General features: G+C 41.8%; 1 protein-coding gene across 1 annotated transcript in view; it reads left to right on the top strand.

Annotated features, from left to right (window-relative positions):
* MAP2K5 (mitogen-activated protein kinase kinase 5) overlaps positions 1-25,558 on the top strand; it is a 256,439-nt gene that overhangs the window by 171,668 nt on the left and 59,213 nt on the right. The window contains exons 18-19 of the mRNA XM_044231754.1: positions 19,215-19,241; positions 19,553-19,585. Coding sequence (XP_044087689.1) covers positions 19,215-19,241; positions 19,553-19,585 — 60 coding nt within the window. The remainder of the gene's footprint in view (positions 1-19,214; positions 19,242-19,552; positions 19,586-25,558) is intronic.

Genomic DNA, 25,558 nt, shown 5'->3' with positions numbered 1-25,558 from the left:
GTCTGATTTAAAGGTGGTGTTGGTCTCTGCTCTTTAAGCATCTATTAACTTGCTATTATTATGCAAATAAGTGTTGTATTACACATACTAATTTATGCATGGTTAGATTATGCAGATGCATCACAAACATGGTTATTGAATAATAGGATGGTGCTCATTCACTCTACCATCTTTATAAGCTGTTTTAAGCAAATTCTCCCGGTACCCATGTGGACATTTAAAGACCCTTCACTTGCTGAAATGTGTCTTTTGTATCCTTTTTCTTTTATAGTTAAAGCCATCGGATGAGTGGGAGAGAAATTGTCTAAGTTATTAGGTTCAAGAGTGTTACACTCGCTTGTCAAATTTGTAGGCTTCTTTGTTTAAACATAATCTTTTCCTTAAAGAGAAAATCTAAAATGTAATCACTTGGCATGCATGCTAGCATTTAGTCAGATTTTAGTGTATACAGCCTTGCTGCTTAGCTCTAGGTAGCCCATCAAATTAAAATCACATTTTCAGGATTTATAGCTCATTAGAATATTTATCTTGGTAAGCCTCTTATTCTGTCAGTAATTTTTAAACAATTCACTGTTCAACCAATTTATGCAATCCCCTAAAATTTTGCAAATGCAGAGACCCTGTTACGTGTCTTCTCTCCAAGAAGGCTTAGTAAAAAAACTTGTAAACCATCTCATAAAAGTGCCAGAGATTGAGAACATAGCTATGTTCTTGAGATTCCTAATGTGTCGAGTAATTAACCAGTGAGATTTGGTAATAGATGAGTCTAAGAAGCAGAGAGCTGTTGCGTTTGACACATGAAGCATTTGGATGCTCTGGTCAAATTTGGGAAGGAGGCTGTACACCTTTGCAGTTCTGTTTTCTCAAATGTTTAAGTATACGTTTACTTGATCAGTCAAGTGGAAGCTGGAAAATTCTAATGTGCTGGACTCCCTAGTTAGTAATAACCTTGATGCCAGAGTGGGGGGAAAGCCGTATTCCTTGAATTGTGATAGAATATTGTCACCAAACTGGGAGTTTTATTTGAAATAATAGAAGCAGCTTTGATGCCATTAGGCCTATTTCCCAGATCTTTCAACAGAAGTTTGTGTGCTTCATTGGCTAGAATCAGCAGTGACGTTTGGTTGAGTTGGCATTTATTTTACTGGTGTTGCACGACAGACTGGAGACTGGGAAAGGGTACTGTATTGATGTCTTTCATGCCCTTCACTTTGTCCTCAAAGTACATGAGGAACAATGTTTATTTTCATAGTATTCCAGACACTGGATTATGAATAATACCTTCTTTTTGGCCCATCATATCTCACATGAACCCTAAGCCACTCTGTGAGATGGCGTCCCCTCCATAAATGGGGCATTCGGAATGTTGGATTTGCTCAGTGTTGAACCGTAGTGGGGTTGTTTCCATGGAATCCCACATGTAGTAGGCAGGAGTGAATCACAGACATCGAATCAAACCTCTGTACCATATTCTGGAAGCAGTCATCTATACTCTGCTTGAATACCGCGAGTGATAGGAAACGGACTACTTTAGAAACAGCCATCCAGTCAAAGCAGAGTTCTGTTCACCTAGCCAAGGACTGACTGCTTCATCCTAATTGTCGCCCACTGGTCTGGTCCTTGAACACATGAAAACCTTTCGTAGGTGCTCATGATCACAGAGTTTTGCATCCCTTCTGTCCAGGGCTGAGAACAATCCCAGGACATGGCTACTTGGAACTCAAAGCACAGAACAGAATTTCTAACCATCAACCAAAGTTCGCAAAAAGGATGTGCTCAGCAACCTGCCAGCTGCGGCCAGAGCAGAGCAAGGCCTGAGCCAAGAAGAAAGCAGGGAGGAGAGGCCCGCTTGGAGACTTGTCCCTCCACCGGCCGGCATCAGTGCAGCTGACAGCGTCGTTAGCAGTGCCTCTTCCTGCGGCGACACACTGTGTATCCAGTGGGGATGCAGATGAGGGGTGTCAGGAATGTATCAGGGAGATTGGTGGCCTGGGGCCACCATAAAGATCGAAGGACTGGATTTTTTTGTTGAGATGATCGTTCTGTAGGAACTCCATTGTTTTGTGAGTTGGGTTTTTACTTGTTATTGGGAAGCACTGTCTAGTTTTCTTCCCGTTAAGGCCTTAAAGTTGCATAGCCTCATTGGCATGCAGTTTAGGACGCTATGGGAGAAAAGTTCAGGAGCCACTGTAAGTGCACAGCCGCATTACTACAACTTACGATAGAGAAACAGCAATGTCTCCGATTCACCTTTCCAACATCGAGCTTCAGATCACTTCCTGTATCTGACTCAGGCTGTCTATCCCCCTCACAGGGACTGTTATTCCCAGCCTCCAGGTGAGAAGACTGAGGCCTGGACAGGTGAGGCCCCTTGCCTCGGGGCTGAGTTGGTACGGGCAGGCCTAGGACTTGCAGGCAGCTAACCAAATGCCTGGGCTCTGTGGACTCAGAATTCGGTTGGCTGTTCATGCCACCCTTCTTCTTCCCCCTGAGTCCCTGCAAGCCCTTCTCCTGGTTTGCCTTTTCCACTTTTCTTTTGTGGATGAGAAATGCCCAACATCGGGGGCCATGCCATGGTAGATGATGACAGGCCGTTCCCTAGAGCCCTAGTGCTTTTCCTACTGTGTGTTTAGCAGAGTGATCCAAGGGTCTGGAGGGCTCCAGAGCTCTCCCCGACCCCAGTGCCATGAAATTCTGGGTGACTGCGAAGCAATAGGATCACGAAGAATTGTGTTTTTAAACGTCTCGCCACCAGAAAGTATCTGCACTTCTTGAAAAGTTGAGCATTATCAGTAATCTGGAAAGATGCTCAGGTCTGGACAAGGACTGGAGCTGTGTATAGTTCATCTTTTAGATCCAAATTCAGTTGACTTAAAAAACATGATGGTGGGCAATGGTTTGTTTAATGACGCCACAATTTAGGAGAAATGAAAAAGATTGCCTGCTAAAAATGGTCATCCTTCATTCAAACTTTACAATGGTGCCCTGCATTAAGCCGGTAGTGAATCCATTAAGGAGCCTTCTCAGGGGACGCGCCAGCCCTGGCATTTGGAAATTTGGTAAGCAGGATGCCACAGGAACGTGAAGATAACTCAGATACAAATGTATTTAAAGTACTTTTGTGTGTATACAAATGTTGTTGTTCTTTTGGCTACAATTCCTGATCTTGGTTAATAAATTACATCAAAATGACCTGAAGTTAAAAAAAGGAAAAAAATCTGAGCAAATAGTGCCCCTGGTATTGTAAAGCTTTGAATGTTTTCACACCCCATTAATTTATTACTTCTCTTTCTTCATCTTTAAATTTCATTTTTTTTTTTCAAAACTTCCGACTCCCCGCTGCTGCCGTGATTTTCATCTTGTTGTTAATTTTCCCTGCTCCATATGGAGCTGCAGACATTTCACCTGGAGGCTGTACTAGATTTTGTGGTAGTGATCGTACTTCCGGAGGCCAAAACTGTCATTTAGGGTTCCCGGTGCATCTGTCTGCGCCAGGCTTTTCACTGGCATGGGAGAGTGTGAATAACAAATTGGATGCACCTGAGATTCAGATGATTAGTGTGTTTTGTGAATCCCCACGACTGGTAAGCAGATAGCTCTGGGGGGGGGCAGGAGGGCCGTACGGCAACTGCGGGTGAATCTGTGCTCACACCTTGCATTTGGGGCTTCGCGAGGGAAGCGCAAACATCCCAGGCAGTCTGAGTGCAGAGAGAGTAACAAATATTTCATCCCGCCTTGTCATTGATTAGAAAAGAGCCTTTAATTTCATTTCACCCCATGTTGTGATTAATTTGCATTCTTTGTCAGAAGTTAATGGAGTTTTTTATGGTTCACTCTGAAATCCTTGAAGACATCAGACTTGATCTGATGTTTATACAACCGCCAGCGGAATTTTTTCATTTGATTGATGGCAAGCTTGATGTTATTCCAAACGGCTTTTTAAGCTGTTTTTAAGAATTATTTGAATAAAATGCAAGCAAGATATTGTTGTAACGATCAAGATTATCTGTTAAAAATCTGCTTCAAATAAAGAAGATGATAAGTAGTGAAAAGGATCAAAAACATAAGAGATATAGTGAATGGCGACGTTATTTGTTAAAAATACATAAGAATGGCATTCAGATAAATTATTGTAATATGTAGAGATCATTTTTCTTGAAAAGAACATACCATCATCTGGCCAAATAGAATAATTAAGGCTAAGGTAGAAGGAAAGTCCGGATCTTTGGGATTAAAAACCTTTGCTACCAATTGGCTAATTCTCATTTATTCTGCTAGCTTTTGCCACCAATGTACGAAATAGAGATCTGCTGATCTTAACTGAAGGAGACAAGGTCTGTCAGGCCTGTTAGCTGAACAAAATGATGACGTATTACTTGTCTCAATAAAGAGGCATTCTTAAATCCCAATACAAGTTCAACGTAAGTGGATAATAGAAGATTTTAAGTGAAAGACATGCATTCTTAATAGTATAACGACAGGCCTTTTTCATAAGATAGTACAGAAATGAAATACCCTGCTTTTAAAAGCAGGATACCCCAGTCATTTGTGGGTAAAAGGAATGTGTGTTGGTTCCCTGCGCATCATCTATCAAAGTATGAGGGAAGCTGTAGGTGGCGTTTGCTCAGAACCCCCCTGCTACTAACCAAGGAAATATGTTTTGCAAATGCTTTTTGATTACTAATACCATTTGTTTGATATGGGGGCTTTGCCTTGCTTCAGCAGATTCTTGCTTTGCTGTGATTGCTGCTGCTGAAACTTAGGTCAAAAAGCTACTTATCTGAGCACTTTCATTTAAAACAGATTAATTTATTTGCTGTATCTGAAAGTTTGCTAAATAATTGGGTGGGTTTAATTGAACTTACTGCTTTCTGATCCTTATATTAACATGATCTAAGGTCTTTTTTATTATATACAATCCATATTATTGACCAAATTTGCCCTGTTTTCATTTAAATGTAAGCAGCTTGTCAAGGAGAAAATATTTTGTTTAACTTGTCTTGGAAACCTGCTATTTTAATGTGTTGTTGTTGTTGTTTTCAATTGACAGACTGTCTTTTAAACATTCATTTATTCTGTAGTAATAAATTGTGTTCTGGATAGAGCATTTGTCTCATAATGGAGTACAAAGCGTATGTTCTTAAAACTATTTTAAAATATTAAACACTTTTTTCAAAAGCTAGTGCTGAAATTCTAGGGTTTTTTTTTTAATATAATTTGAGCTCATTTTTTTAAAAGATTTTTTAAATTTATTTGAAAGAGAGAGAGAGAGAGAGATCACAAGTAGGCAGAGCAGCAGACAGAGAGAGAGGGGAGAGTAGGCTCCCAGCCAAGCAGAGAGCCTGATGCAGGGTTCGATCCCAGGACCCCGAGATCATGACCTGAGCCAAAGGCAGAGGCTTAACCCACTGAGCCACCCAGGCACCCCAAAATTCTAGTTTTTATACCTAATCTTATTCATGTTTAAAAGCCTTTGACTATGCTTCTGATTTTGATAATTTAATATTATTTTATATTCAATGTTAAGTTCAATGTTAAATTTAATTTATTTTTAAATATAGACATTTAAAGTACACTAATATTTAGAGGTGCCTGTGTAGCTCAGTCGGTTGGGTGTTCTGACTCTTGATTTCAGTTCATGTCTTGATCTCAGAGTAATGAGTTCAAGCCCCATGAAAACAATAAATAAATAAAGGAAGGAAGAAAGTATAGTAATGTTTAAAGTCATACAAAGTGAGCCAAAGCATCTGCCTTTGGCTCAGGTCATGATCCCAGGGTCCTGGGATCGAGCCCCACATCGGACATGTGCTCAGTGAGGAGTCTGCTCTTCCCTCTGCCTCTGCCTTTCCCACTGCTTATTCTCACTCCATCTCTCTCTCCCTCTCAAATGAATAAATAAGATCTTTTTTAAAAAAATAAGATTTCATGTTCCATAAAAGGCAGAGGTGAGGGGCGCCTGAGTGGCTCAGTCAGTTCAGTATCCAGCTCTTGCTTTCAGCTCAGCCCCATGTGGGGCTCATTGCTGGGTGTGGAGCCTGCTTAAGATTCTCTCTCTCTCTCTCCCCCTCTGTCTGCCCCTGCTCCCCAGCCCCATTCTCTCCCTCTCCCTCTCTTTAAAAAAAAAAAAAGAAAGGCGGAGGTAAAATTTAAGTGATAGGAAGATGTTCACTTATATACATTTGCTTCTCCCCAGGAATCATGTAACTCATTATCTATCTTATGCTTATCAAGAGATCTCTTGTTACTTGCTTAGCCTATTGCAGAGGTAGGAAGTGGGTTCCCAGTATGTCTCTAAAGTAGAACAAAAATGGAGTAAAAGGAATGCCCAAAATATGGGTAGCTTAGAAACATGACATTTTTCACTAAGGATAAATTACTTGTTAATTTGAGGTATATGCAGTTAGCCAGCTAAGCTAATGAACCCTGTCTTCTTTTTTTTTTTTTTTAAGGATTTTATTTATTTATTTGACAGACAGAGATCCCAGGTAGGCAGAGAGGCAGGCAGAGAGAGGGGGAAGCAGGTTCCCTGCTGAGCAGAGAGCCCGATGGGGGGCTCGATCCCAGGACCCCGAGATCATGACCTGAGCTGTAAGCAGAGGCTTTAACCCACTGAGCTACCCAGGCACCCCCACCCTGTCTTTTTAAAAACCCTAACCCCATGTTGGTTTGATTTTATGGCAACTGCTAAATTATTGTATGACGTACATCTCAGTTCAGTTCAACACACATTTGTCATCACAGGGACTATGCCCTGGCACTGAGCACTGGAAGTACAGACATGTAACAGATGTGGTCCCTGCCCTCAAAGAGGCTAGTCTAGTGGAGAGATAAGTACAAAACAAACACATGGCACTTGATGCAAAAGGCACCCTACGGGAGGTGGTACACTCTGGCGTCAAGAGGAAGAGGTCAACTCACTTTAGGAAGCTGTGAAGGTTTCACAGAGCGGACAATGCCTCACTGGAGGCTCCTAGGCTAAAAGGATGGGGACGAACCTTCCAGGCGTTCTAGTCAAAAGGAGACTCATCTGGTAAAAGAAAAATGTCTGAAGCAGTATGTTGTATGTAGTAGCCTTCCAGGACTTAAATTCAGTAGGGAACCACTACTACTACTATTATTTTCGTCTCCCTCCCATTTGAGGAATTTCCCTAGGTGACTTTTAAAGGAGCACTGGGAGGGAAAGGTAGAAATGAGAGGGCAGAGGGGTAGAGGAGAGCAGTGGTGTGTCAGGATGGAGATAGTGCAGAGAGACCAGGTAATGAAATCGGGGTTGAGAATTTCGTGAATCCCTTTGAGATGACCGGGAGCCAGTCTGAGGCTGGAAATCATTACATTTTAAGATCTCTGCCCCCAAGGTCAGCTGGCATATGCCTCTGAGGCACTTGGCACATCACAGGACATTTTCTAGACTGCTGGGGTAGGGAGTTGTCATGCTCAGATGAGCTAATGCCTACAAGGACACTTTGAAAAATATAAGAGGGTAAACAAGAGCAAGGTAATATTAGTATTAGTTATATTTCCAGGAAGTACTTTAGGGATTTACCTATGTAACTCTGAAAATATATGACCATGTCTCATGTCTCACACCAGATAGGACTAAAATGAATTACTTTTCTGATCCCACAAGAGCCTTCCTTTACAGTCTTTCTTTTTCGACTTACAATTTATCATTCACAATCACAATCATAATATATAGAATTATATACAGAAACTAGTCATTTTTAGTTCAGTTACTGGGGACCATGACTCTTTTGTGATTTTTAAATAATGGGCTTAGCCCAGAAATAGAACTGAACTTTGAAGTCATGAATTGGGCGCCCAATCTGACTTCCAGGGGGCCACTTTGCCATCTTCTCTCCCCGGTGGGGCTCTGTGGTCTGGGAGCCCTTCCACTGTTTCCCCTTTGGTTTTCATGGGTGCTGTCTGCTACTTCATGGGATCTGAGAATTTCAGAATGCGACAAGATCTTACACTGATCTCCTCCAACTCTTCTATTTTATAGAGGAGGAAATGGGATTCCAATAGCCATCCGGTGACTCACTCATGATGACCAAGTGGTCAGCAACAGGGCCAGATTGGTTCCCACCCTAGAAAGACGGTGTGGGGAGAAAGGCACCCAGAGGCTTTGATCCCAAATGGCCATTTTTATTTGGCACAACCATCCACTTGAGTACTGCCTCCAGCTGGTGTGTGCAGAGTTGGAAGTTCCTGTCCCAGCGTGCTCCCTGTCTACCAGAGAGTTGCTAGTGGTACAGGACCCTGGGGGGACGTGGTCCTCAAAGGTAGCAGCAACAAGGACATCAGTTCAGACTGTACTCCAGTGTTTTACTTACCACTTTTTTCAGTATAGAAAACTTGGGTAGATTTGGGACTCAAAGTTAAAAAGGGGGCAGACCCGCCCTAGTTTTGTTTGAGCACAGATTACTTTTCAGATGTTTAACAGTTCTGGATTAATGCTTGAGGGCTTGGGAATTCTTCCTCAATAAAGTGCCACCGCTGCAAAGAACCCAGCCCTCTTTAGTGCCAATCAAGTGGACAAGCTAAGTTCATTGAAAACTCCGTGGGTTGCCTAAAAGGAGCAAAGAGCTGATTTCATTTAGGGCTAGAGATTGCTCGGGACACACCAGGTGGAAAGAGCGTCCCCAGGATTGCCGGGAGCTAGGAAAGGAGGCAGTTATCTGGTTATACACATGGTCAGGGTGTCAGCTCCAAGGAATTGTGGGAAACTGAGGCAGCCAGTCAGAACTGAGTATGGACTCACTCTGCCAAAGCCTGTAGGTGGTGAGTGCCATGGGAAGAGGGAAAGAAAAGCTTGAGTATAGAATGGTCTCATGAGGGGCGCCTGGGTGGCTCAGAGGGTTAAAGCCTCTGCCTTCGGCTCAGGTCATGATCCCAGGGTCCTGGGATCGAGCCCCGCATCGGGCTCTCTGCTCAGCGGGAAGCCTGCTTCCTCCTCTCTCTCTCTCTCTCTGCCTGCCTCTCTGCCTACTTGTGATCTCTGTCTGTCAAATAAATAAATAAAATATTTAAAAAAAAGAAAGAAAGAAAGAAAAAGAAAGAGAATGGTCTCATGAGGAAAGGAGGCCAGAGGAGGGAAGAAGACCAAAGAGGGTAATGAAGCTTGTCTTGTTTTCTGTTCAGAAACAGGTTGCAAAGAGCACTCTTCTGGGCATGAGGAGAGCGTGACTGTAGTCCTGGTTCTAGTTTGGTAAAATATAGGAAACAAGAGAAAGTTGGCAGCTAAAGGCCTTCCTCCAGCCCATGCCCTTTGGACACCCCTTTGCCACCCTAGCCAGGCAGCCACCAACGCTACTGACTCAGGGCAGAGAGGACCAGGAGGTGACAAGTGACACACCCAGCAGGTGACAAGTTCATTGTCAGAATATGGTTTACTCCCCCTCCCCCTGGCAAACACACACAATAGATCTCAGTTTTCTCATCTGGAAAAGGATAGAGGTATGCTAGGTCAGTGAGTGTAGAATGATGGGAAAACAGGACATGAAGTCAGTGGTAAGTCACACCTGGACACATACACACATGCTTGCACACACAAACACCAGGACAGTTCTGATTTGCTCTCTTAGTTTTGGTTAATGTGTCTAAGTAATATCTTACATGAACTTTGGTAAACAGAGTCTGAAAAATGCTGGCCTAGATCCTTCTGTGGTCCCCTTTCCTCTGGTATGAATATCCTCCTCTTTTCCACACCTCCAGCTACCTTTCTCATCACCATCTCCCCAAAGACGCTCTTGGACTCTACTGAACCAGATTTCACTTACATCAAAGCATGAAAGGTGTGTCCTACAATTCTGAAACACAAATCAAACTGTGTTCAGTTCCTTCTAGATCCATGGCTGCTTTCCTTTAAGTCCTGTTTTGAATCTCATCCACAATCAAACCAGTAAGACACATGTTAAGTAACATGGTTACACGTGACTAGATTTCAAGATTCTTTCCTTCCCGTTCCTCTACGAAACAGGTACTGGACACAGTTGCAGCTCATCTCAAAGTCTCAGCAGGCCAAACGATGTTGTCAAATACATCAGGGGTAAAAAAAAAAGAAAAAGAAAAAAAAAAGCAATGATATGTAGAGTCAGCCCACAAAGAAAGAATTCCTTAAAATGCCTGAAAACATCCCTTTCTGGGGGGACACTGCCCCCCTTGAATCTAACCTTGAATCTAACAAGTTGTATTTTATCCAAATACTGAGTGTCATTTAAAGGAGAATGCAAGCTCTGTGCTCAAGTCTTAGCTCTGACCCTGATTTTCAGGGACCTTACAGAAGTCCCTCATTTTTGTGGACCAGCAATTGTGGCTTATCCATCTTTTAGGTCCTAGACTCCAGTACAGTGCCTGGCAGAGAGTGAGTAAATGAATCAATGAGTTAGTGATTTAGTCCGACTTGACTTTTTTACATGTTGGCAAAGCAGACATTAGAAGGAAAAAGAATCAATACACATTTTTAGGCTTTAAGTTAATAATTTTGTCCCCTTTTCTTCTGCGTCTCCATATTTCCACCCTGTCCTGCCAGCATTAATACCTGAAGGATAAAAGCTTCCAAAGAGTTGTCTTAAGATATTTGAGGGTTCTTATGTAAGACAAGACATGGATTGGTACTGTCAGGAGGGTAGAACCGGAATAAGAGATAGAAGGGACAGTGAAAAGACATGAGCTCCCCATGACTGCATGTGTCCAGGCAGAAGCCCCGTCCACCAGGAGTGTCATGAAGAAGAGATTCAGGGATCAGATCAAGGTGGGTAAATGAAAAAATTAAGATTCTTCTAGGCCCCAAGAGTCTATGATTCAGCTTCAGTATTGGACAGGCCTCTCCTGAGCCAAACAAACAAAAGGCTGATGTTGTATTTCCTATCTGTTGCAAGGGAGAGGCAACAGGTGGAAAATAGACTTGCCTAGATTCTGCATTGGCTTAATCATGTAATCATTTTGACTCCCAAATACTCTGTCAGTAGGAAACATATAAGAAATAGAAGAGTATAGGAAAGAAGTAATTCTTTCTCAGTCCAAGATTTGTAAACTTCTGTGTTTCCCTTCATTGAGCCAACCATGTGATATGGCTATCAAAAACATGAATGGACTTAGAGCCTCCAGGAGTTTCCTCTGCTGAATGGTATAGAATGTCCAGCACAAGGTGACTGAGCCAGTCAGTGTGAGGTGTGTGTGCAGGCGTGGGTATTCTGCTTTGTGAGGAACACATGCCCACGACACAACATTCTAAGAAAGGCCGTCACAGTGGTGGAGAATGTAAAACCCTGCCTGGCTCCCCCAGGCAGCTTTCCAGTTCAGGTCATGGAAAACCCAACTCAAGTTGCCTCAGCCGCAAGGGGACTTGATTGAACTGCATGGCCCAAAATAAGCATTGCTGGTTTTCAGTAGAACTTGATCCAACAAGTCACTTTTGGTTCTGCTCTTGGTGGGCTTCTTCCTTCACAGACCAAGACCGGTTCTTGGAGTTCCAGGACGATGTGCTCCCTGATGAGAAGGAAGAGCGGGTCTCTCTCTGCCCTAGGATTCAGTTTGACTGGGTCAGTTTAGCTCCCCAAGCCCAGGGGATTTGGAAGATGCTGACTCATTTAAGCCTGAATCACATGCCCCACCATAAAGCTGGTGATGAAGTAGCTGGGGGGGCGGGGAGCACATGGGCGATTTAAGGGCAGGGGGATGTCATTAGAGTATCATTATTAATAGAAGGGGAAAGAATAGAGGGCATACCAGTCAGAGCATATGATCCCAGGAAGAAAACAGGATGTTCACTCAGGAGAGAAAACATGGTGGAGAAACAACCATCTTCAAATATGTGAACTGCCATCACTAGACATAATCACTATAGCGCTGGATCATGGGCATATCTCCTAGGAGGACATATTTGAACTCATAATCAGAAAGGACCTTCTAACAGTTGAAGCCACCCAGGATAGAATCATTGGAATCCCATCTCTGGAAGTCTTCTAGCAAAGACAGGATGCCTGCCTGTCAGGAAGAGCATAAAGTGAATTTCCACACGGAGCAAGGGGTCAGACCAGGTGACCTCTAACATCGTTTTGGATTCTATGGCATGTGAGGGATTGAAGCTAACAGAGATACAGACTAAATGAGAGCTCCAGAAAAAAACCTTTGAGATATTTTGACACCTTAAAAATCTTTTGCTATAGCAGATTTATTTGACTATAAAGAAGGGAACGGTCAACAGGACTTTCTCAAAAAAACCACATCTCCTCCCACTGCCGCACCCCCCCCACATACACACATAACTGATGTTCCAAGCTAGATTTTGAAATAAGACCACCCTTTATTGGAACAAAGAAAAGAGAAAAGTTTGATACAGCAAATGTATCTTCTTTGAAAAGAATAATCTTCTAAACCTTATCTGAAAGGAAAGTGCTTAATGGACGTCTTGGCCAGGCCTTGTACCATTAGGGAGAGGGTTAATTTTATAATTCACATTGATCATTTTAAATTGTGTTTCTGAGCCCCTGCTTTTCTCACGAAATTCAGGTCTAAATATTAAAATTTACATTCACCCAGAGGATGATTTACTAGGGTTCCTGTACACCTACGTGGAGTCGGACATGAGCTGTGTCCATTTTAAATACACGAAGGATAAGAGTGTAGACTGGCAGTCGGGTCCTTTCTTTCCTGCTCACGGACTGGCAGACCCAACAAATGAATAATGTTACAGTGTACCTTGATGCTCCAGCTGCTGTGTCTTGTGTGAAAATGCATTGTCCTTGATACTCGGGAAGCGGTAAGAGCCAAGTGATCTAATTTATGGCTGTGATGATTTTCTGTCTGGTCCCATCTGAGCTGAGCCCTCCTCTAGGCCTCTTAGAGCCTTTCTGTCCCACCCAGATGTTTGTGAAATTCAAAGATATCTAGTTTTTGACAGAGATCACAAGCAGGCAGAAAAGCAGGCAGAGAGAGGAGGAAGCAGGCTCCCCATTGAGCAGAGGGCCCAATGCAAGACTCGATCCTAGGACCCTGGGATTGTGACCTGAGCTGAAGGCAGAGGCTTTAACCCACTGAGCCACCTAGGCGCCCTGGTTTTAGCTTTTAAAAACTGGTCATTCCCAAAGGCAGCAGAGAGAAGGTGCCATGAGTAGCTCCTTGCTAAATCTTCTTGCCACTTATTTTAAGTCCTTAATTGTTTAAGTTTCATGACTTACTATTTTGCTTCTGTTTTGTTCTGTATAAGGTATGCTAATAGACTACAGGCATGACAAGAACTTGAGCAACAACAGAGTCTGATAAACAGGAGAGCTATGATGGCACGAGTAAATTATACTTGTTCACTTTACATTATTAGTAATTATATATTATTCATTTATTTTGTCTCATCCTGTATTCAATATCTAAAAATATCAGTTCGTCAGAGTTCCCATTTGTGGTTCACTAGGGTATATTTTGTTCTACTTTTTTTTTTTTAAACAGTCCTTTGTTTAGGAAATCTTACAGAAAGTTAGTGGTACTAAGCAATGTGTGTTTAGCTTGTGGTCAGGTGGAAATAATTTTTATTTTCTCTCGTTGAAGCCTTTTTGAGATTTGAGCACTTTGGTTTTGCAAGCTGTAACAGATTAGAGGTGTTGTGTCCCTCAGTTTTAGCACCCAGCACTGGGCCAGATAAAATTAGATTGAATGCCATTACCAGCTGCTAAGGCCATGGGGGTCTAACTGGCATTCCAGGGGTCCTTCTGACTTTCATTTATGCATTTTCTCCACACGAAGCAGCCTCCTGAGTCAGCAGTCAGGTCCAGGCCAGGCTGTATCTATGACCTTGGACACTGCACCCTTCTTAACCTCAGTTTCCCTAATAGCAAAATGAATAGATAGTAGTAGACCATCTCTGAAGCTAGTTTCATTAAGAAAAAAAGTTGTAGGTCATTATTCTTCATTTATAATGTAAGTATCCGTTTACCCTAATCCTGGTTTATATTAGGCAGGGTTAAGCTTAATGCATCTGATTTAAAGAGACAGTCTGCAGAATAGCTACGGTTGCTAAAACATGAGGTGTGGAACAAGAATAGAGTTGAACATTGAAGGCCGGAGTGTGGCACCGTTCACTCCGCGCACACACACACCCCCGGTATCCTTTACAAATGCCACCCATATCATTTAATTTTGTATTTCCTTTTTCTGCTTAAGAGAAAATAACACAAGCCTGAAAAGCAGTAAATATGTAAAGAGAAAATTTGTCAACTGATATTGGAAGATCTAACCTCAGTCACACATAAATCTCTCCGACAAGGGCTGCAGGGCAAGCCATAATTTTAGAGAGTAAAAGAGAAGATGAAAGCTCCTAGCCGGTGTCTTCTTGAAGTTACATAGGTGGATCATTTTCGTTTTCTGACTGTGCTTCTGCGCATAATGTCAAAGGGCTGGTGGCCAGGTCAGCTTTCCCTCTGGGTGTAGAAAGCGCCTCTGCAGAGATGGGAAGGGGACATCCGGCTCCCAGAGTCGCTGTTTTTCCCATAGAGTGATGGACTACAAAGTTGAGGCCCCATAAGCAAACTTATGCATTGGCACTTTCCACTCTAGGATCATCTCCCAAAGTCATTTTTCGTGTCACAGGAGCTTTTGAAATTGCCAACTGTATGGTCCTTGCAAAGAAATAAATGATAAGTGTTACTGGGTGCCTGGGTGGCTCAGTGGGTTAAAGCCTCTGCCTTTGGCTCAGGTCATGATCCTGGGGTCCTGAGATCAAGCCCCACATCGGGCTTTCTGCTCTGCGGGGAGCCTGCTTCCTCCTCTCTCTCTCTGCCTGCCTCTCTGCCTACTTGTGATCTCTGTCTGTCAAATAAATAAATAAAATCTTTAAAAAAAAAAAAAAAGATAAGTGTTACTGCAGGAACACTCCATAATTGACACCCAGACCTGACTGTTATGAAGTCAGTCCTCCTTGTTTAAAAACACAAGGATCTGTCTTATATCAGACTGAGGCTTAGCTATCCCTGCTTAGTGTGACTTAAAGTCTTATAGCTAAAGAAGGAAAAAAAAAAAAAAAAAGCAAGGGTGTGCCCAGAAGACGGAAGAGATTTATCTAATTAGTTTACCAAACGCTACTGGTTCTGGAGCCTGATTAGCAAAGTGTAATGACCGGAGCAATGATCGTTCTGTTCATTGTCCCAGAGTACTAGTTACACATAGGAAACTCAACACCAGCAAAGTGGGCAGGCAGGACTCTGGACTTGGACGAGTTAGTTATAAACGACATTTCATATGTTGTGGGGTACAGGCAGTTCATCAGCCCTAACAATATTACTGTGTTCCTCTGAACTCCGCTCTCACAGCGAAGCATTTGGAAGGCAGACCTAGAATAAAGAGAGGCATTCACAGAGCTAACATTTTATGTCGAGTACCCTTAGCACCACTTGTAATGTGCTATAAAATGCAGGGCTTCCCTCTTCCATGAACTGTGTGCCAAAGCAGAGGCAGTGACTAGAGGTCGACTTCTTTGTGGTCTGTTTTATGGGTACTGCGCCCATACAGCAGTGTGATCTTGAAAAAGGTAAACAACAAAGAGATTAGCAGTGAAAAATATGCCTAATATAAATACAGTCGCGTCCGTGGCAGTTCAGAATTTGAAAAATACAACTGTGGCCTTAAATTTTCCGGTGGAATTAAACAGAGGAACAGAATATAACCTTTAAGGCAATATATCTGAGATGGAGAAAGGAAAGAATATATCTAACTGTATGGTCTGTGTGGCATTCATATAAAGAAAAGTGCAGAAGCTTTATTTAATTGAGAAAATGAATCAATTACAATGATGTTGCATCATGAAGTTCTTGTGAAATAGAAGATATAAGTCACCGCGTTGTGTAACAGTGTTAAAAAGTAATTGAGTATCTTGAGCATTTTGAATCAATTTCAGGTACTAGCACTGCTACCTTAATACAAAATTTATGAAGATGATTTCATATAATATGTAGCTATCAAAGCCGTGTAATAAAACCTGGTAACAACATCTCTCTTTAAGAACCTGAGAAACACAGTATAGTTATAAGATCATAAAAAAGTCTTTGGTATTGCTGTTGCTCTCTTTCTCATAGTAAAGAGAAAGCATTAAAATAGTAAAATTTTAAGTCGTTTTAAACCATGGCTTCTTTAACCCACAGAACAGGGCAAAGTGGAGACTCTGAGAGCTTAGTTCATGAGGAAGTGTTTTGCCCTGAACTCATTTCAGACAACGTGTTGCTGGGAACGATGTTGTACCATTTATTCCTGAATTTATTTTGAAACATCTCACTTAGAATGTTTGCTGCATGGTTTTCCTCAGAGAATGTTGTAATCCCCCTGACTGTTAGAAATTTGTGAAAAACAGTCTCTTTGCCAGAAATGGATTTCTGATTCTTTGTTTGTTACAAGTACCTCCCCTATTGAAGTCGATCGATCTTAGGAAGAATGGAGGGCTGGGGGAAGAGTACCGTGTGTACCTGGAAAAGATAAAATCAGACACCAAAGAGATGCCCTGTCGTAGGAGGAGTGACCTGGGCCTTTCAAGATTTCTGAAAGGTGATGTGGCTTGTTACCAAAGTCCTTAACCACACTGGGCTGGTAGTTAACCCATCTTCCTTTTTAAAGTACATCTTTACCTTGAGAGCATTATGCAGAAAGTACTCATGGACTAGAGGAAGGAGCAGTAATTCAGCATAGCATTAAATGGGAACTATTCAAGAAGAAGCCAAGTCAGCAGCCAAGAACCGCCAGTCATTGTGGCACAGCGGTTTGAGGGAGTGGTGGCCAGGGAGAGCAGGGATGAGTAGACCCTGTGTTCAGTTGGGATAATGCAGGGAAAGGTGCTTTTTAAAATACTCAAGCACTAGGTGAAGGGTCTCCTGATAAGCCATATGGAGGCAAAAAAAAAAAAGGAAGAAGAAGAAGAAAAGAAAAAAACGCAAAAACATAGTTTCTGCCCTTGGGAAGCTTGCAGTCTAGTTCAGAGGAACCTGCCAAAAATTGATGATTTATCAACTTTACCACACCAAGTATAAATACACACAAATCCAGTTGTTTTTTATTTTTTTTTAATTTTTTTTAAGATTTAATTTATTTATTTGACAGAGAGAGATCACAAGTAGGCAGAGAGGCAGGCAGAGAGAGAGGAGGAAGCAGGCTCCCCGCTGAGCATAGAGCCCAATGTGGGACTCAATCCCAGGACCCTGAGATCATGACCGGAGCCAAAGGCAGAGGCCCAACCCACTGAGCCACCCGGGTGCCCCATAAATCTAGTTGTTTTTGAATAATGCTGTGACTGTCGACAGATACTATACAGACGCTGGAAAGAAAGGAGCATAGGAGAAGCCCTGGCATCACTGTCCCTGCAGCCTTGGGCTTGCCCCAACCTCCAAGAGGCCAGTCTTCCCAGCAGAAGATAGAAGTGATCATCCCTGGGGCACCTGGGTGGTTTATTCGGTTAAGTGACCAACTCATTTTGGCTCAGGTCCTGATCTCAGGGCGGTGAGATTGAGCCCCTGCTCAGAGCTCCTTGCTCAATGAGGAGTCTGCTTGAGATTGCTCTCCCTTTCCCTCTCCCTCCCCTCTGCTCCTCTCTCTGAAATAAATAAATAAAATCTTTAAAAAAAAAAAAAAAAGGAAAGAAATGATCATCCCTGCCAACCTCATGGTGGTTGTGCAGATCAAATATACATGGAAGAACTTTTTATTTTTTCATTTCTTTTTTTTTTTTAAGATTTCATTTATTTATTTGCAAGAGGGAGTGAGCACAAGAGGGAGAGGGAGAGCCGAACTCCCCATTGAGCGCAGAGCCTGACGCAGGACTGGATACCAGGACCCCAAGATCATGACCTCAGCCAAAGCCAGATGACCAACGGGCTGAGTCAACCAGGGGCCCCGTGGAATAACTTTTTAAGACACCATTAAAATTTTTTTAATTTAAAAAATACAGTTGACTCCTGAACAACATGGGTTTGAACTGCATGGGTCTACTTATATGCAGATTTGGGGGATAAATACAGTGCATAACTATAAATGTATTTTCTCTTATGATTTTCTTAATAGTGCTCTCTTTTCTCTAGATTATTCTAAGAATACAGCATGTACTACATATACCATGTAAAATATGTGTTACTCGATCGTTTATGGCATCGGTAACACTTGTGGTCAATGGGCGGCTATTAGTCTCTGGAGAGTCAAAAGTTATATATGGATTTTGAACTGCACAGGTGTTGGCATCCCTAACCTGCATAATTCATTGATCAACTGTCCAATTACCACATTCCCTATATTTTACTAGCTGGTGGGGCTGTTATCTCAGCAAACAACTGACCTGTCAATACCGTACTTGGTTTCTGAAATTTTCCTTTTTAGGAAATTTAGTACCTGGGATTCCATTTTCATGAGTTTGTGATATCTGCAATCATTTGTGGCAGGGGTGGGGGGTGGGGGGTGGGGGGCTTGAAGTGTTTAGTACTTTGATTACTAACTGGATGTGTTATTAATTTGGTGTCACGTTTTAGTAACTTCCTAAGAGATATGGCTTATCCGAGTTCGATGTGTGAGCAGCCCGCCTTCACAATGTTCATTAGGAGTAGGCATTCACTTGTCTCTGTTTCTTATTCCCTGAGAAACAGTGTAAAACTTGCATGAATTTGATTTTCCCAGAGAGCATTGCTTCCCAGGAAACGGGCTAAAGGAACTTTGGAAAAGGTGGAATCTTCACCCCACTCTGGAGTTAAAGACAAATACTTCAACCACATAATTAAAGTTTTCTTCACAAAATAGGGGATTGTGAGCAGACACTGGCAGGAATCCAAAATTCTAATTTCTGACTATGATTTAATTTCAATTTTAAATAAATCGGTTTTTAATTTAAAAAGAGTGAGCTTCATAACATTAGCAATGATTGCAACATTAAGCCCAGTGTTCACAATCTAGCAATATAAAACATTATTTATATCTGAATCGTAAACAGCCTTTTGAAATGGATTATGGTTTTTCTCCCTATTCTAATACAACCTGGAGGGTACTAAAAAGTGTTGTGTGAAATTAACATTCTGCTGACTTTCGCCTATAAATGAGAAGCGAGCTATTAACATTTGTGTATTTTCATTATGTAAATTGTGTTAACACATGCCCACAAATTGCCACCAGCAATGCAATAATTTTCTCTCAGTGATCATAATGTGTCCAAGTGAGTCATTTTGATTATGACATGCTAATTACATATTGCCTTTTTTCAGATTCAGAAAAACCAGGGATCTTTAATGGTAAGCTTTATGAGTTCAGAAAAAAATTCACTTTTCTTTTTCCTGATGGCTGCTTCCTTTGCATGCTTGAATGCCTTGTTTTAAACTTAGCAAATTGCATTTTGAAGGAAATGCAAACCTTTAACTGCCTGTATTAGATTAGGTACCATTAGAAATAATAGAACATCCTGAGCATCAATGTTTTTATAAGAGTTTGCTGTTGTTGATTAATCTTGCTATATTTTATTGCATTAATGATTTTTTCTTTCCACTCCACTGTAAAGATATTGCATCGAGGCTAATACTTTTTCCTTTCTTCTTTCCCGTTGCAGCCTCTCCAGCTTCTGCAGTGCATTGTTGATGAGGTGAGGCATCGTCTTATGTGCTTTCACTCCTAAAGTCATTGCTAATGGTGTGGAAAGCTTATATTTTGTTTCCTAATGAAGCACAGTGCCCGACATCCTCGGAGCAAGTTGTGTTGTATGTCTCTGAGCTGTGTTACGTGGACTGGCCTTGTCCTAAATCCCACTCTTCGGATTCTGGCCCAGAGTCCCTGCCCAAACAGACTGTCCCACGGGCTGGTCCTCAGGGGTATTGGAAGCCCTAAAGACAAAACAGGATAATATTAATTCATCGTCTCCCCAGCCAGATGGGGATGGAGCCGGAAATTAAAGTGGTATCTTTTTTTTTTTTTTTTTTTCCAGAGCAGATATTTAAAGTCATTCCAGTAGTCAAGGGTGAGAGTTGAACAGCAGACATAAGCTGGATAAAATTTGTCTTCCTTGCTTTATTTACCCAAAACATAGCAGGGTGATAAAAATGTTCCAAAGCTCTAGATCAACAGTTCAGCTTTAATTTCCTAATTAGTCGTTTTCCCGAGAATACATTCCTAACTTCTTTTGCTTTTAACAGGAATCCTCACATTTTAAGTCACCGTACCTCTGATAAGCCGTCCATTGAGCTTTGTGGTCCCTTTGCCTTCTTGGAATTAATGCCCCTGTGTCTCTTTCTCAGTCTACTCTTTTGACTCCTTATTCTGAATTTAAAGTCTGTTTTTCTGTAAATTAGCAGAACACAAGGCTTCCAGTGTATGAAGCTCTCAGTGAAGAACCATTAATGTTTTTTTAAAAACTGACTTTTTCTGGGCTTGGGCTTGCCTACCAGCAATGTTTATTTTTAAACTTTAACTTTACAATATTTAAAACACTTGTAATGAAGGCGATAAATGATTCAGATAGGAAAGTTTGAAAGAAAAAAACAAATCGTAATTCATAATTATTCCTCTCAATTAAACATCTGTATAACCAGTTATGAGATTTGGGAGAAAAAATAAAGATCCTCCTAGGAAAAAAACAAGCGCGCACTAATATCACAATAATAGTAAGAATGGGGCTCTAACATCCTTAATGGTTGAATCCGTGAGTCCATATATCCCCTGCAAGCCATAAACCATGTTAGTACAAAAATGAAGGCATTGTCCTGAAACAAATGGAGGTCCCATTATCTCAAATATCAGACAGGCCCCCTGGATCTAATAGCTCATCAATATCTTCTGTCATCTTAGATTCCAAAAGCATCCCATCCCCTCAGAACCCTCCCAATTAAACTGATTTTCCTCAGGTCCCCCTCCAGGGATGCTTAGGGCCAGGCCCAGGGAAACTGGGCCTACCCGGTCAAATACGCAGCCTACTGAGTTTTCTGGACTCTTCTACTCCTGTTCTGCCAGGCTCCTAAGTTATCAGAGCTTTCAAGTATAGATACTCCTCACCAGCAATACACGTATTACTGGGGAGCTAATTTCAAGTTCTTCTGAATCAAATAGATATTTTCATTCCTTATTTAAAGCAGCAGTGATTACTGTTAAATTGAAAATCTTTTACTTGCATGATTTGGGCAATATCCTGAGACTTTTGAAATTATCCCAAGGAGATGTTCTAAGGCGGGGAGGTGTGTGGGGAGGACGAGAGTGTGTAACTTCAACAGTATGTTTTCCTTTATAGCATTTCTTCCTCGGTTGAGAGAAAAATATCACTTAGACACCACTTCCCACGTATCCAAAAGACATATTAAAATACCTTCTTTATGGAAACTTGGGAAATGCACATTGCATTTACTAAAACAAACATAAATTGATCTTGGAACTGAACTGCTGTTCAGTGATGAGTATTAGGAAACAATCGACCAGATGACTTGCCTTCTATAAAGGGCATAAAGGCTTCTAAGAAAGAAAGGATGGGGAGGGAGATGTTAATTACTGTGCTTGTCTGTCCCATATTTGTCAGGCTTCTCCTTGCTGTGGTACAGTGTTTTGCAAAGGGTGGTCTCAGGACTAATTGCATCAGATTCTTGGACCCAGATCACTGAATTAGACTTTCTAGGGATGGAGGCCAGGAATCTACATTTTACCAGCTTCCCAGGTAACTCTGCACATTCAGGTTTGAGAACCTCTTCTGTAATGTCTTCCAGGGATAATCTGCCCTTTTAGATCCCAGAGGGCTATGAGTCATCTATCTTCATTTGTACCTGATTGTAGGGCTTCTTTTCCTGTACGAATATAACCAGCTAGGATGTGAGCCATGTTACTCTTTGGGTGTGGAACATGTCCTATCTTGAAATGAGTGTCCTGTGATAGTGTGTACTGTTTCTGTTAGAGAAAAGTCAGATGAAAAAGTACCACCCCGAAGGGAGCCTAGTTCAAACAAGATGGATATATTTAGAGTCACATACAAAATAGCTAAGTAAAACCCAGGGTAACATACTTCATTATTATGTAGATGCAGCTTGACCTCTTGCATGGCCTGGTAAACAGTGAGGAAGTAATAAAACAAGGCCAGGTGGGCTAGAGGTGAAGGGGTGGAGTCAGGGCGGGAGTCAGGAAGTAGACTCATGAAGCAAAGCCAGAGCTAGCTACCAGATGTCCAATCAGGAGACACCAGAAGTTAAACATGAGTAAGAATCATGAACATGAAATTTGGACTGCAGATCAGGAATCAAAAGGATAGTCAAGGTAATAAGAGAATCAAGCTCCAATCAGAAATCCGGGCAATCCAGTTCGATTTCCGTAGGCAGAGTTCATCTGGCTCGGAGCTGGCTAGTGCAGGATACGGGTGATCTCTTAATGGTACTGTCTGTGCCTCAGACTTGCTTCTCTCAAAAGAACTTCTTATTTTAAAATTGCTATATACTCTGGCCCTCTCTGGGCCCTGAGAACCTGTGATTTGAAGTCCTGGATTAGTTGTTAAGAGGCAAGTGTCTGTGTATGGCGTGATGCTGTAGCCTTCTAATATCTCTGGGGAATAAGATGGCCCCTGTGATCTAGATTTACCACTTGAAACTCTGACATCAGTGAGATTTTCATTTTAGGAAAGAACTGTTTCCAAAACGTATCGCTCTTGGCAGCCTGTTGACAGTGTGCAGTGGGTATCATGTGATGACTCAGGTCCTTGTTAGTGACTGTGAACTACACTTTGATGTGAACTAAACTTGGTAGTGAGCTAACATGGTAGAGAACTAAACTTTGATGTATCGATAACCTCTAGGACTATGAAACCGTGTGGGGCTTTGCCTATGTTTGACCTCAGCACTCAGAGATATGCTTGAGCCTCTTGACATGTATAAAGTCATTTGTTCCCAGGCTAACTACCCTTACATGGCTCTGCTTGGTGCTTTCCTGGGTTCTCTCTTGTGATTGTCTTTGGTTTCTTTGGTCACTCTTTGTCCTTGACAGTGACTGCCTGCTGCCCCAGTGATCTAATCATCTGTCTTCAGTCTTTGCTGTCCTGACAGTGACCGTAATACAGCTAGCAGGTACCAAATGAAATCAGAAACCCAAATGGTATGTGTAAAGTCAAAGCTCATCTGAGAAGGCAGACAGAGACTTGCCTCTCTTTAACGAAGTAAAATCGGTGGGCTTGTTTGCATTCATTTGGCAGATAGTTACCAAAAGTTCCACTATTTGATAGCCCAAGTTGAGCAGACCATGGTGAGGACAGCCTCCAAGTCTTGAGAGAGACTGGCCTTCTAGGCAAGGTACCCAGGCCAGCTGCAGACTAGGTGTGTAAGTGAAAGTAGGAAGGCAGAAGTCCTGTCCCACATACTGAGCCAATACCGTGTGCTGGGACTCGGGAAGTTTCATTGCCATTTAACAGTCTCTCCAGTGCGTAGGTTCTGGCTTGGCTGGCAACAAAAGATTGGCCACATTGGTGTGGTAGGTAGGGATACAGCAATGATTTCTGGGTCTTAAAGGATGACTAGGAGCTTCCCAAGTCAGGAAAAGGAAAAAGGTAAATGTCAGGCAGAATGGTTTGAATCCTTCTTGTGAATCGTTTTTAAGTTCACAGATGTGTTTCAGAATACTCAGATTGTCTGAAATATGACAACCAGAAAAGTGGATTATTAGTCTCAGTATATACGTTTCAAACATATTATGGCTAAAAGTAAAATCCTATCTAACATCTGTAGGTGCACAGCAAGACAATTAGCAAATCCCTGATTCAGACTTCTGTTTATTCACTTTACTAGTAAAAATTGAATTCTTTTTAAGTCATGCTTATACCTGATCAGAAATATCTTCTACATGAAAGTGTTGATTTCTTAGAACTACAAGGCCAACAGACACATGAAATGATGCTCAACATCACTAATCATCAGGGAAATGCAAATCAAAACCACAATGAGCTATCTCCTTACCCCTGTCAGAATAGCTAGAATCAAGAAGACAAGAAATAACAAGTACTGGTTAGGATGTCGAGAAGCGGGAACCCTCATGCACTGTTAGTGAGAATGTAAACTGGCGCAGCCATTGTGGAAAGCAGCATGGAGGGTTCTTCAAAAAGTTAAAAATAGAGCTACCCTATGATTCAGTAATCCCATTACTGCATATTTAGCCAAAGAGAACAAACTAACTTGAAAAGGTGTGTGCACACCTGTGTTCATTGCAGCAGTATTTATTATAGCCAAGTTATCAAAGAACCCAAGTATCCATTGATAGATGAATAGGTAAAGAGATGTGTGTGTGTGCACCCACACATACACACACACGCACACACACAGCAAAATATTACTCAGCCATAAAAAAAAATAAGATCTTGCCATTTGTGACAACATGGGTGGACCTACAGGGTATCATACCAAGTGAAATAAGTCAGGCATTAAAAGACAAATACTATATGATTTCACTTATATGTGGACTCTAAAATAACAAATAAAAGTGGAAACAGACTCATCAATACAGAGAACACGCTGGTGGTTGCCAGAGCTTGAGGCAGGAGAGAGGTAGCAAAATGGGTGAAGAGCAGTGGAAGGTACAGGCCTCTAGTTATGGAATGAATAAGTCATAGGGATGAAGGCTATAGCATAGGGAATATATGCAATGATACTGATGGCACCGTATGGTGACCGATGGTTGCTACACCTGTGCGTGCATAGCATAATGTATGGAGTTGTCAAGTCACTGTGTTGTACACCTGAAACTAATGTAACATTGTGTGTCAACAGTACTCAAGTAAAAAATGTTTTTAAGAATTTTAATTTTTAGGGGCGCCTGGGTGGCTCAGTGGGTTAAGCCGCTGCCTTCGGCTCGGGTCATGATCTCAGGGTCCTGGAATCGAGTCCCACATCGGGCTCTCTGCTCAGCGGGGAGCCTGCTTTCTCCTCTCTCTCTCTGCTTGCCTCTCTGCCTACTTGTGATCTCTCTCTGTCAAATAAATAAATTTTTAAAAAAAAGAATTTTAATTTTTAAAAAATTAAATTTTTTTTTAAAAACAAGATTTGTGAAATTCCCAAAATTTATATTCTGAAATAGAAGCACAAACTTTTAGTGGTTAATAATGAGCTATGATTGGGCCAGGTGTGTACGCAGACAACAGGCTTGATGGTTGAAGGTGCTAGCTCAATAATTCTGAGATACACTGATGGTTCTTCCCTGCTGTGAATCAAAAGGAAAAAGGATTTGGCCTTAGGAATGTCATGGCATAGCACTCTACGTAGAACATCTGGGTGGGTCTGCTGGAGAGTTTATCTCTTCTGCTTACTCCAGGAAGGCCTTCTAAAGAAAGGTGAATACAGAGCAGGGTTTTGATAGAGGACTGTGGCATAGACAGAGTACGGATATTAAATGGACAGCTGACTGAGGAGCCAACGGGCTCAGAGGGAAAAAAAAAAGAAGGAAAATACAAATATATGGAAACAGTACACTGCCAGCATATATATAACTAATGAGACAAAGAATAAATCCCAAGGGAAATTAGCAAATACTTTGAGATGAGCAAAAATGAAATCACAGCATACCAGAACTCATGGGATGCAGCAAAATCAATGTTCAGGGGGAAATTTTTAGC

The sequence above is a fragment of the Neovison vison genome, chromosome 13 (assembly GCF_020171115.1).
Source record: "Neovison vison isolate M4711 chromosome 13, ASM_NN_V1, whole genome shotgun sequence".
NCBI lineage: Eukaryota > Metazoa > Chordata > Mammalia > Carnivora > Mustelidae > Neogale > Neogale vison.
Note: the sequence above shows the minus strand (reverse complement) of the source record. Positions and strands in the feature narration are given on the sequence as shown.